At 48.9% G+C, this 13,176-nt stretch overlaps 1 protein-coding gene across 1 annotated transcript in view; it reads left to right on the forward strand.

Moving 5' to 3' along the window:
* The window catches only part of XRN2 (5'-3' exoribonuclease 2), a 36,839-nt gene extending 23,663 nt beyond the window's left edge, over positions 1 to 13,176 (forward strand). The window contains exons 28-30 of the mRNA XM_027704142.1: positions 4,201 to 4,261; positions 9,002 to 9,140; positions 12,392 to 13,176. Of these exons, the coding sequence (XP_027559943.1) occupies positions 4,201 to 4,261; positions 9,002 to 9,140; positions 12,392 to 12,454 (263 nt within the window). The 3' untranslated portion in view covers positions 12,455 to 13,176. The remainder of the gene's footprint in view (positions 1 to 4,200; positions 4,262 to 9,001; positions 9,141 to 12,391) is intronic.

A 13,176-nucleotide genomic window follows, 5' to 3' on the forward strand; every position in this document is an offset into this window, starting at 1 on the left:
TTGCTCCTCTCTGTTGCTCCTCTCTGTTGCTCCTCTCTGTTGCTCCTCCTTTGTGGGATTGCTGTAAGGGAAATGTGCTGAAATGGAGCAGAGTGCCTGCAAGTGGGATTACAGTTGGAATATTGTGCTCTGGATTCAAATGGAATAGCAAAAGTAGCACTGTAAAACCCACCCATACCAAGGGTTCCTGGTGTCTGTTACTTATTCCATCTGTGGTGGGATCTCAGCATCAGCAGTAAACCCTGTGTGACCCAAAATGGAGTTCTTCACCCCGGGAAGGAACTGCTTGTGCTCTTCAAAAAGGGTGCTGGTCAGGAACTCTGCCTCTTCACCTGTGCTCAGGTGGGGTTGAGACAGGAGGACACTTGGTTCAACTGCCTAAGGAGTGTGAAATCCTGCAGTACTGAATTCTGCAAGTGTTGGACACCTGAAGAGCTGACACAGATGAAGTTTGAGCTCCAGAGTTTTTGTCCCATCTAGACTAGTTGCTGCCCAGTGAAGCTGTCACCCTCTCTGTATCCCGCTGGCATCTTTGCTGAATATCAGACAGCCAATAAATAATATCAGTGGCCACTGACTGAAACTCAGTGTCCAGTCCCAGAGCAGAGGAAGGGAAGTTGAGTGGTGAGTGCTGATTTCTTGTGCAAGCAACCAGATTGGTTTAAGTAGAGAGGTGGGTTGAATATGAGCCTGGAGGGATTAACTTGGGTTAAAGGAAAACCTTTTTTTTTTTTTTTTTTTTTTAAACAAACAAGAAACACGAGAAGGCAGAACCACCAGACAGGCATCACCTTTTCACGTTCCTCTCCAAAATCAGAAAGTTGGTGTGGCTTTGGGGAGAAAGTTTTCAGGAGCCCAGCAGTCCCTGTACTGCTGTTCCTGTCAAGTCTTGGCACTCTGTGGGAAAGCTGCTCTCTCTGTCTCCTGTCCCTGGAGCTGATCCTGCCAAGGAGGCACTCACAAAGCTCTCATCCAGCCGCCGCTGTCCGGAGCCAGTTCCTGGATCTGTTTTCGTGGGGGACGGCAGTGCAGCACGCTGCAAATGTGTTCCTTGGCACTTCACTGGCTTGTGTTTCTCCTCCTCTTCTGACAGCGCCGAGCTGTCCTAGGAGATTAGTCTTAAACTCTAATTAACTTCTAATTTACACTGACTGCAGCGTGAAGTCTCAACGGCTAATTACGGCAGCGCTTGACTCTGTGTTTGGAGATGGGCTTGCTTTCAGTGCCTCCTTGTTTAACAGAGCTGTGAGGGCAGCTCGTGTCCATCAGCAGGATGGATGCAGACAGCGTGAGGGATGTTCTTGCTCCCTAGAAGGACTTCCCAGAACACATCCCGGAGCCTGGCTGGTGGGTCAGCCCCCAGCCCACCTGAGGAGTGAAGCACACGGGTCTCAACTGCTCTTCTACCAAGGAGAGACAATTCCTTAGACCCTTGTTAGAGGTCGCCTCCAGGTGTCATAGCCCAGCATTCCTGCTGGGATCAGCCTTTTGGGATGTGTTTGGGAATGGGCCATACCCCAGCTGTGGGAGAACCACTGTCCGCTGTGGCACAGTTGGGCCGGGAAGCGCATGGAACCCACACATTCCTGAAAAACTGCAGCTGGCGTGGTTAAAACTCCCACATTTTGTGGGATCAGGGGAGAGCAACTTTCCATTTGCTGTCTGGCGTGTCCCTGTGTAGGCTGCAGCACAATCAGCCCCCGAAGGGCGATGCAGTCACACCGAGTGCCACCTCTCCCTCGAGAGCCGGCTGGGGGTGTTCCTCGCCCGGTGCTCCCTGATTTCACTCGGATGTGCCAATTTTCAGCTGATGAATGATTGTCTCTGCTGATAACTTGGGCAGTCAAGTGCGGGGTGGCAGCGCTCTGGGAATGGCAGGTTTGGTTTCTGCAGCGCAGGACAATCTGATTTGTGACTTTCTCTGCAGACGGTAAACTTGTCAATTAGCTGCGTGGGAAAAGTGATCTTGATTAGTGCAATCAGTAAACACAAAATCTTGCCTTTGATTGCCACCCTGATTAGGTAAATTGTTACTTGAGGAGCTACTAGAGAAGGCAGTTTCTTTGGCCTTATAGCTCAGGAAGTGCCTAAGTTTTGCAGCCTAAAGAAAACATTAATTGTCATTTCTTCTCCCATTTGGTGTCTTTTTGAAGTGCAATTCACTGCTCCAAGCTCTTTCCCTCAAAGATCGTTCTGCCAGCCACACAAATGAATAGTAATAAGGTGGATTTAAATGTTTTTATGATGATTTCATTAAACTCTTTCTTAAACTGTTCCCTAGAGCTGCAGAGAGGTGTGGTTACAGCAGGAGAGCTGGGTCCTTTCTTGTTGACATGGAAAGGAAGGGTCTGGAAACATGACGAGCAGAGCTCAGCTCTGCTGTGTTTCTGGGGTGCTGCTGTCTATGAAACTTGGGAATTATTAGAAACAGTCATCTCAGGGTATTTTTGGTTGAAAGCAGTGACACTCTTGGGGTGTCCCAAACTTAAAATGTTATGGGTTTTTTAGCACTTTTGTCTTTGTAGGTTTTTTTCAAAGCTCCTGTTGAACACGGTGTGTTAATTGCTCGTTTCCCCCGGGGCAGCACTGTGGGTTCTCCTGTGCTGCCCTCCCCTTGTATTCCAAAGCAAACATGGCATTGTGTGGGCACAGCCTGTTTGGGCATGGAAAGGCCTGGCCAGGAGGAAAGTGCCACACATCCATCTTCAGTCCTGGGCGTGCCTTAGGCTGGTTTGGTTGGAAACTGGGTGGAAAATAACCGATTGTACCTGCTGAGTGCATCAGTGCGTGTATCTGGGTGCGTGTACAGAGAGAGGTTTATTTATTGGCTGTTTAGTTGTGTGTATACAGATGTTATGTTTAATAAACCACTCTACATGGGGTACAAATAAAGAATTGTGGGCTGGACTGGCTTTGCTCCAGCAGGAACCGCCGGGGATGGGGATTTTATCCCGTGTTCTCCTTGCTGGGGGTTGCCCACGCTCTGCCCTGCACACGGAGAGAGAGATTCCTGCCCGGGACAGAGCCGGGAGACAGGCACAGATTTATTTATTTCTTTTTCCCCCTCCTTCCCTTTGGAATTGTCTCCCGTGTGCTCACCCCTCGGCGGCGTGCCGGGGTGTCCGTGTCCCGGCCTGGCCTCTCTCCAGCCTCTGGAAGCAGCTGTTGGAATGAGGGTCCCACTCGAGGGCCCATTGAAAGCCATCAAAGGTGTCAGTGGAGCTGCAGCCGCTGCCCGGGCGCCATTGAGGGGCTGCTGCTTTTATCCTGTTTGCTGACCAGGTTATTTGGAGGGACAACAACCGTTTAATTGCGTGTCCTGTCAGAGCAGTGCCGGCCCTGCCTCGCCTTTGTGAAGGGCTGGTTTGGGTGGAGGGGACAATGGAGAAGTGGGTGGTCTCCCGTGCTGCGGCGCTGGGGCTCTGGCCAAGTTTTTTTACCCAAAAAAAGGCTTAATTCAGCCTGATTCCATTATCTCAGAGGTCATTAATAGATTTTTTTTTTTTTATTGTTATATGATCGTCGACTAAGTTAACTCCTTTACCATCATTACTGATAATATGTTTCTATTTTATATTATTGAATCCTTTATGTTTTGTATCCTAAATATAACTTTATTTAAACGTGAATAAAGTGGGACTGTTCACTTTATTCCATGCCCTGGTCATTCTTGTAGTTTCCTTTATGGAATAACTTAGCCCAATCAAAGGGAAACTGGCCAATTTCCCAAACCTGCCAAAAGCCTAAATATTTAGACTATTACACATTTGTGGCTCACAAACATGTTGTGTTGTGGTGATGATACAGCAGGGGGGGGTGTGTCTGTGTTTTTTATGGAGTGATGAGTGTACTTGGGAGATTAAATTGTTAGGGTAACAGGCAAGGTTATGCATCTTTAAAAATCCAATAGGAGACACCTGTGAGGAGTCCAAGCACTGACCAGAGCAGTCCTGGCGATTCCAGTTCATTATTCTTATCACCTGAAGCCTGTTGGGCGCACTGAAAACCAAAAAGGGTTGCCTTTTATCAGCTCCCAGCAGGGCTCTGTCCAAACAGGCAGCAGGAGCTGATGGCTTGGGAGTGTGTTTGTGGCATATCCAGCCTGGGCTTTTTCTGTTTGGCTCCTTAAAAGCACACCCAGGCTCTTGAATTGTTCCACTTGCTCTTTCTTATTTTACCACTCTGTTTTTCCCCCTCCAGACCTTCGGCCGCAGGAGTCCTGGCGAGGCCCCACGCCCTTGTTCCAGCAGACACCACAGAGGTAAGGCAGGAGGGGTGGCAGCTCTGTGATTCCTGCCCAGGAGGGTGGACTGGGCTCTGCCAGCCTTCCCAACGTTTGTTTTTTTTCCCCCTCCTTTGTTTTGGAACGTTGCCGTTTAAATTTGTTGGAATCCTGCTGTACGGCAGGTTTTTTAACTTAAATAATGTCTTAAATATTTATATTTTGAGAGCACACTACGTGGCGTTCATCCTTTAAAAGGCTCGAGTAGTTTGAATTAAAAAAAAAAAAAAACAGGCAAAAACACTTTCCATTAAAACTCAGGCTTCAAAATTAACTTTACTGTTGGTGCTTTGGTACCGTTCTTGGTTCTTTGGCCTTCATCTTATTGAGGCTTTTGAGATACCATGAAATTGGACACAGAGAGCTTAAAACTGCATTAGATTTTTGGACAGGCTAAACAAATTTCTTTTTAGGAGGGCTGTGGAGCTTAATGAGGCATAACTAATGGTGTTCCACTTTTATCATTTCTGTGCTGCAGCCGCAGCATTAGTACAGACCAGCCATTGATTCTTGCTACAAACCTCTTGAAGTCCTAATCAGCTTCTTTGGTACAAGTTTTTCAGGGCTGACAAGCCCATTGTAGGGCAGTGTCACTGTAGGTCAGTAGTTATTAGTTGCCACTGAAAACAGTTTCTTTAACTACTTAAGGCTGAACTGAATTAAATGCAGAAGGGACTCAGGGAGGGATTATGGAATCTGCAGCCCAATAAGTGCCATCGAATAGAAGGAATGTGACATGGTTTGATAATCAGGGATGTTTTACATGCATTCCTTCATTGATGGCTTGTGTGTCCTTCACTGGGGGGACTCAATAAACTCAGGCTACCTGTGGCAGCTATGAATAGTGATATTTATTTCTGTTTATGGAGGAATGGGAGAGCACGTAAGGGATGTTTCTGCACCGAGGCACAGGTTTGTTTTTTTCCCCTCGGTTTTATTTGCAAATGTTGGCCATTGAAAATATGGGCTTTGGGAGAATTTATTGAGCTCTCCGCAGCCACTTTCCATGGCAACCATTTTGATCCCCACTGAACCAAGTCTGGCTCCCTTTTCCTGTGCCTCACCCATGTGGAATATTGTGAGGCAAGGTTTGTTTGTAATGCAAGCTTCAATATTGCTTGGTCCATGGGAGTTGCTGCTCCCACACCCTGATTAAATCCAACGTGTACAGGACTGTTTTCTGAAGGATTGCTGCAGGTCTGTCACTTGTCCTTGCCTTTTCTTTGTTGCACCTTGGATGGTTTATGAAAATCTCTGACTTGCCAGCGCTGAGGATCAGCGCTTTTGCCGTGTCCCTGGAAGGTTTGGGATTTGGGAAGCAGATCAAACGTGCTGACGTTGAGTGAGCTGCTGCACAAAGACAAGCACGGAGGCTTAAGCAGAAGGTTAAACACAGGGAGACTTGGTGCAGGAAATAATGTCTGAACCTGTTGAATTGAGCCCTGCAAGGGATTTTTGGGTTTCCCAGTTCATTCCCTGGGAGCTGCTGGTTTCCCAAACCGCCTCCCCCTGGGGCTGTTCCCGCTTGCTGCCGCGGCTTCAAGGTGCTCCAGGAGCAACAAGGTGCCAGGGGGGAGAGCAGCCAGGGATTCCTGTCCTCTGTCACCTCTGTTCCCAGGAAAAAAGTCAGTGAGGGAGAGGGCAGCCCATTCAGACAGAGAGGATTGGCAGGAGGCTGTGATATTCTTGATTTCTGACACGAGCAAGGAGCCCTGTCCCTGCTACCTTTGTGCTGTTCCAGGGGGGCTAAAGCAGCTCTTGCTTCCCAGGCCTGGGGGGGAATAAAAACCAGGAGTGTAAAGCTGCTTCTCCATAGTCCAGCAGGTCCTGTCTGCTGTGTAGGATCTCTTAACTCTGGTGCTGCAGTGCTGCCTGGCTGATGGACATTTCCTGGCTGAGGGAAATGTGGCAAAACCATTTCCTTAACCTGCTCATGGAAGAGATTCCCAAGGAGTCTGAGCTTGGAACACAGGGATGTTTTACAGTGTAATGTCTCCTGAGGTAGCCTTTCAGCTGTCCTGGGTGAATATCCTTCAGCTGAATCATGAATTGGGCTAACTCTGGGTAGTGGTTTGAATAATTCTGCCAGTGTGAGCTCCTGGGGTGTTTCAAGTGGCACAGTCCCTTTTTGGTTGTGCAAATCTCCACCCTCACCAATTAATAGACCCACTGGATGAACACAAAGTCAAGTGCTGTGAGTCCTCGTAATTTCCATATTTCTGTTTACAAGATGAAAATCTAATTTATTTTTTTTTAATAATACATAGTTCTGTGAATTAAGAACAAGCTTTAAGATCAGAAAATGCACTGCAGCCTTTTTTCCAGGTTTATCCTCTAGAATCCGTGGTAGTTCTGACTGAAAATCACCAATTTCACTGTTTCAGGTGGTCTTGAGCAAAAAATGCCCCAACACAACAGTGATGTTAATGCTGTTGTGTTTAATTGGTTAAATTCCCAACTTTTCCCTAAACATCACTTAAAAATAACAAGTTTAAACTCTGTGCCAAATACGTATTAATGACAAATGAAATTTGTGTCAAACTCTCCCATTCCAGGCATGGAGCAAGTGCTGGCCTGTGACCCTCAGTTGTATTTATCACCAGCACTTGTTACAGAGACAGAATGATTGTTAGTGAAAGCCCAAGAGCTGGGGCTATGTAGGTATTTCCCAGTAGTTTTCCTTAAGGCTGAGCAGTGTATTCATCCTGGAGAGTCTGCTGTTTTCTAGGAATCATGAGGGGGGGGGAAAAAGTTAGTACTCAAAATACTTAATCCAGAGGAATAAGTATGAACTAAGTTTATCCTAACTTAGAATATTGATTTTGAGTGTTTAGTCACTGCAAGTGTGACTTGCTACGAACTTTAACTGCAGCATTGCTCCTTCTGAGGGAGGATTTGGGTGACATTGTGCATTGCTGGGGTGAAAAGCACAGCACACAGCTCAGTATCACCACTTATCACTTGTGCATGTCCATTTTTAGTCCATGTATTCCACATCATATTCACCAACTGCATATTTATCCAGCAGGACTCTTATTTTTCTGAACAGGAATCAAGTTACTTCCTTCTGGAGATGGCAGGAGTTCCTTAGGCTTTCCTAAAATCTCTGACCAGGTGGAACAATTGTCTTTGTAGGCTTTAGTGTGAAACCAAAAGCAGTTTGCATCCAAAACCACACCACTTTTCACATCCAAAATGCCCGTTTTCATCCATTTAGTCTTGCCTCTGCCTGTCTTGATTCCAACTTTGCCTCTGCTCCAGCTGGTGGAATGCGTGTTTAAAGTCCTTCCCCTCCCAGAACTCCTCAGTTGTCACAGCTCCCTTTGCCTGGTGTTGTGCAGCTGGCTGTGAATCCTGCCTGACCAGGACAATCACAGCTCCTCCCCGAGCTCCAGGGTTGTTTGGGAGCCTGGCTGCCTCTGGAAAGGGTCTCCAGGGTGGAAATTCAGCACATCTGGGCTCTTGGAAGAGACGAGGAGTGATGTGCAGTGAAGGAGATAAACCAGCAGTGCTCCTGCTCCCTGCTGGCCCCATCCCAGCAGGTAAATCTGGGATGCAGTGCTCCTGCTCCCTGCAGTCCCCATCCCAGCAGGTAAATCTGGGATGCAGTGCTGTGCTCCCTGCAGTCTCCATCCCAGCAGGTAAATCTGGGATTATGGAGCCCCTGTCTCTGCTGTCCCCATCTCCCACCAGGCCTGCCTCTGTCGACTCCCTCATCAAGGGGGGTCAGGAAAGATGAACTGTCTCCACTATCCCTGTTTTTCCTTTACAAGATGATCCTGTCCTGCAGAACCCCTGCATTCTGTGAGGGGTTGTCCCTCACCCTTGCTCAGCTCTAACAACCAGATCATGCCTAAAGCATATTTTTTTTTAAATATTTTTTAATCAAATGATATTTGACGTGTTATACCTGTTGCTTTATAATTGTAATGCCAAAATAGGCACTTGAAGGCAATGAAAACATTTCTTACTGTTGGTAATCTGGCCTGGCAAACTGGGTTATAATGGACGTGGGGTCTGCGTTCCCATCTGAACTGTACACCAAATGTCAGTCAGCCCGTGCCAATTAGTGCTTATGTTGCTAGGTCACCGTGGTCAATTGAAAGCAGCATCAATAGAACTTGAAAAGGTTTCTTCCCGATCAGACCTCCTGACATATTGAGCAGAATAATGGATGGGAAAAAGCAGCCAAGGCCCCCTAGCCTAGATTCCGAATGCTCGCCGTAAGAATTCATTTGCAACCTGCAATTAACCGGGAAGAATGGGGCTCCCAGAAGGAGTCTGGGCGCTCAGAAAAGAAAGCCCCCGGCTCCCGTGTGGCTCATGTTTGCTCCTGGGACGGTGGGGAACCCTCAGCCGGGCTTTGAGCTGGGTTTTGAGCTGAGCTTTGAGCCGGGGGAGTCGGCAAATCTGCCCCCGGAATAGAGGGTGTGGGCAGGAACCTTCCAGGGAATTGGAAAAACCTCCAGGTTTGTAGGGCTGGATCTGCTGCTCGCGGCAGTGCCTGGCTGTGCAGCTTCAAGCTGTGAGCAAAGGTGGCCTTCAGGGAAATTTGGGGAGATATTCCCCCCTCCCTGGTCTCTCTCTGGCGCTTGGCTGCCCGTGATCCCGCTGCGGGCACGGCTGGGTGGGACCCTGTTCAGCTCTGAGACAAATCCACTCCTGGGGGACGTGTTGTGGGACTCTGGGCTCACCCTGCAGTGTCTCTCCCTTACACAGAGGCGCTGGAGCTGCTCCTCTCCTGGCCTGGAACCGCATGCTGCAGTCCCCCAACCAGTTCCAGCCGGCGCAGTACCAGGGGATGGGGCCCATGGGATACCCCCAGAGACCCGAGGACCGCATGGACAGGGGCAGACAGGTAGGAACAACACCCTCTGTCCTCCTCCCTGTGGCGTGGGAGGGCACTCCAGGGCTGGTTCTGGTGTGTCACTGTGTCCCCAGTGAGAGCAGGGCCAGGGGACTTCCCAGCCTTGTCCAGCCCCTCCGGCTGTGCCCCTGGCACGAGGTCTGTGCTGGGACTGCACCACCACCCTGGCCATTAGCACAGCTCAGACACTCTCCCTGCAGCCTGAGCAAACAGCACCTGAAGGCAAGAAATCCAACCAGCCTTCCTCTCCTGTGAGGGAATCCACAGCTACACCCTTTGGGGTCAGAAGGGTTTCTCCCCGGTGTGTTTCAAATGTGGATTCTTATGACTTCCTGTATTTTTCCCCTCGAGTGTTTGTTGGCTTCCTCTTAGCTGAAAAACTACTTAATGCAAATGTAGCCCGAGGAATAAACATGTCTGGGAAAGGACATGTGAAAATAGCTCTGTGTGGTTACATGGAAACGAGGGAACATGATGGGAGAACCTCATCCAGAATTACAGGTGACTCTGTCAGCAGTTCAGGAAAATGCCACAGAGTGAAAAGTGCTGCCTGAAAGTAGCAGGTGACTTTGCTTAGGGAATTTTGGGGGGGGGGGGAAATGTTCTCAGTAAAATGTGATCTCTGTTCCAGATCTCTGAGTGTTTCCAGTGCTATACACTGATTTAAAATAAATTTCAGGCATCTAGGTTAAACTCTTGGGGAAGTCAGAACTGTGGGAGGGTTACTGCTCAGTGCTGGGGAGGAGGAGGGCTCAGCTGCTGGGTGACAGCTCAGTTGCCCAGTATTTTATCTGGAAACTAAGGCACAAACTGTTGGAAACGTGCTTTCTCCTGGAGCCTGGCTCAGCTCAAGGCAAGTCACTTTTTAGTCACTCCTAGGTTTGTTTTTTTTTCCTCCTCTCAGCCTGCCCACCTCCCCAGTGCAGAGACACACGTGTTACCTGGCCCAGCAGCAGCAAAGGGGAGGCAGTACCAGTACAAATCCTGCCAGCACTGGGTTTAACTGGGGGCAGAACTCACCAGCATGGGTGTGATGGTCACACTGAGCTTACTGGGGAGGCAGTGGGGCTTGAACCTTTGCCCAACTAGGCCCCGGTGGTGTTTGTGTTTTAAATTTGGATGAGGTGTATCAGTAGGATCAGTTTTCAAAAGCCTCTCATTTTGGGTTGCACGGGTTTACCCAAAACACCAGAGCCAGAGGAAAAAATGCCTGATGGCACTAATCCATAACGGGGGCTGCTGTGATAATGGAGGGAAGGATCTTGGTGCCAGTGGAGCCTGGGCAGTGTTTAGCTGGGCTGGGGAATAGACCCTTGAACAAGTGTGCCTGCCTGCACACTCTGCCCTGCCCTCTGTCCTGGGCAACATGTGGGGCTGTGTTTGCTCATTCCCATTTGTTCATTCCCAACCTCAAATCTCAGTGCCCGACAGCCACAGCTGGAGCCACGAGGGTGAGCAGGAACAGCCTTCCAGAAGGGTTGGGAAGGGCATCCCTGCTTAGTTCCCTCTTGGAAAGCTGTCCTGGAGCCTCGTGGCACCCACAGCCTGGATCATACTGTGCTCTTGGCCAAACCAGAATTCCCCTGGCACTGGCACAGACCCGTCTGCTGGTGCAGGGAGTGTTAGAACCGGGTGGTGACAACCCTTTTATTTGTACCCACACATGGTGGGTGTTAAGGACAAATCTTTCAGCTCCAGTAAATTTACTTCCTTAAAGATTCCCTTTGCAGCGTGTCGCTTTCCAACCGTTTTTTATCTCCCCTTAGATTTTTGTTGCCTTTTTTTTGTCGTTGTTGTTGTTGTTGTTATTTTTAAATGAACTTTCCAATGTCATTATTTCCTCGGGGCTGGAGCGAAATGAGAAGGTACCTGAAAGGCTTTCGGGTGCCAACCCAATCATTGAATCCGGCCTTGCCGCCTGCAAATTTCAAAGCTTTAAAGCCTTGAAAAGGGATTCAAGTGGAAGTGGTGACACGTAGCAGCATAAATAATTATCTTTGGGCCCTTTCACCTCTGAATTCTTTTTTTACAGCGCGCAGAACGCGGCCTGAAGAGGTTAATAAACGCGCTGCCGGCAGAGTGCTTACAAAATTAATGCAGCTGCCATGGATCCGGGGGGCTCCGTGGGAGTGGGGCTTTGGGGCCTTCCAGCTCTCCCAGAAAACCAAAGAATAAACTTGGTGGTGCTGTGCAGGTGTTGGGGGGGGGCATTTTTATTCCAGCACACAACGGAGCGCCCGGATCGGTGTCGCCCGCGACTCTCCCGGGCCTTGGCATTGTCCCTCTGCACAGGGACTGCTGCTGGCTTCCAAGGATTTTTTTTTCCAAGGGATGTAGCCAACTTGTTTCCTTTTCTAATTGCCTGCAATCAAGCCTAGGAACAAACCTCCAAGGTTCCCTCCCCGTGCAGGCTGCAGGGATTCTCCTGGCGGGTTCGGTCGCCGGCTCCGCGGTTCCCGTGGATGTCTCGGCTGCCGCAGGCTGGGGTAAAGATGGATTTCTCTTTGGAAGAGAGGAAAGGCAGCCCCTCTTCCCCTCCTCACCAAAAACACCCCAAGTGAGGGGCAGACAAAGCCTGTCACTGGTGTTGGTGCACCATATTTACTTTCTGGTCTCTGCAATATGTCAGGTTTGGAAATTATTTAAAATGCTTCCCGGCGATTCTAGGAAATTTTCCAGTGGGTTTTTCACTTGATAGTTGATGCCTCAAATGCCTAAATTTAAGTGCAAAAATAAATCTCATTTAGGAGTGATTTCCAGAGTGGGATTTAGGTCTCTTTGGCCTACTATTAAAGTCTGAATGAGTATGGAAGACGCCGCTTCTGTAAAAAAATACAGTTCTCATTTTTTTTCCCTTAAAACACTTTCGTACACGTAAGTATTTTAAGGGGAAAAAAAAAAAAAAGAAGCTGTGTTTGTCTGCCCTGAGTGTGAGACACCCCACTTGCTACTCTCTGCCTGGGGCTCTGAAAGCAAAGCACACCCAGGGGTGTCACTGCTGGGAAGTCCCTTGGCTTTGGGTGGATTTGTTTCCCGTTCAGCCCTGCCCGTGTTCCTTGGGAGAGCTGTTGGATGTCCAGCCCTGTGTCCGTGGTGGAGGGGGGTTTTTGGTACCTCTCTGTGCAGAGGATGTGGAGGGTGCATTGTTCCAGTCCCGAGTGGCGCCTCGAGCTCTCCCAAACTTGTTTACTCGTGGTGTTAATCCAAAAAATAAATGCTTGCTTTTGTTTGTTTGCTTGCAGGCGTACGGCCCTGGGAGGCCCTACCCGCTCCCTCCTCCTGCAGGAAGGTACAGCTGGAATTAGCTCCTGGCTCCTATTTTTTTTTTCCTTATTAAATATAGGGAACGTCCGGATTTTTTTCTGCTTTTTGTTCTTTCTATTATTTGTGGGGGGGAGAGAGGGGAAAAAAAAAAAAAGAAATCGACGAAACTGTTAAGCACCATCCCTGTAGTTTTTAAACTTGTTTTAAATGTGCACATTTCTTATGGACCTGAGGCTGATGAATTTTTGGGAGGGGGCCGTGTGGCCGGGAAGCGGCGGGTCGCGGAGCCGCTGGAGGAGGTGGGGGTGCTGTCCCATCTTCCTCACCTATCCAAGCTGTGCCCGTCGCTCCGGACTCCAAACATCCCCTGCTCCACTCACGAGAGCCTGAAAACAGACGTGGAGTTTTCAAGGATGCCCAGAACTGGGATTTGATGGGCTCCCGGGGCGCGGCCGGCGGCGCTGGAACACGCGGCCCTCACCGCTCCTGCTCGGATATTCCTCCAGTGGTGGATTTTTTTGGGACTCAGAAGTAAAACATTTCGACTTCTACACCGCCTGCCTGTTTCTGGCTTGGTTACTGGGGGCACAACCAAGCAGGGGAGGTGGATTTGTCTTGTTTGATACCTAATTTAAAATAGCCGTGGAGGGCGGAGATTCCATTCGTTTTTAGCACCTCTTTCTAGGGATTTTTTCTGTGTGAGTGTACCAAATCGGTAAATATTTTTATTTGCTTTATAAAGTGGCTTTTGAAATTCTGAGCA

The sequence above is a fragment of the Neopelma chrysocephalum genome, unplaced genomic scaffold (assembly GCF_003984885.1).
Source record: "Neopelma chrysocephalum unplaced genomic scaffold, ASM398488v2 Primary Assembly neopelma1_257, whole genome shotgun sequence".
In the NCBI taxonomy this organism is placed as follows: Eukaryota; Metazoa; Chordata; class Aves; order Passeriformes; family Pipridae; genus Neopelma; species Neopelma chrysocephalum.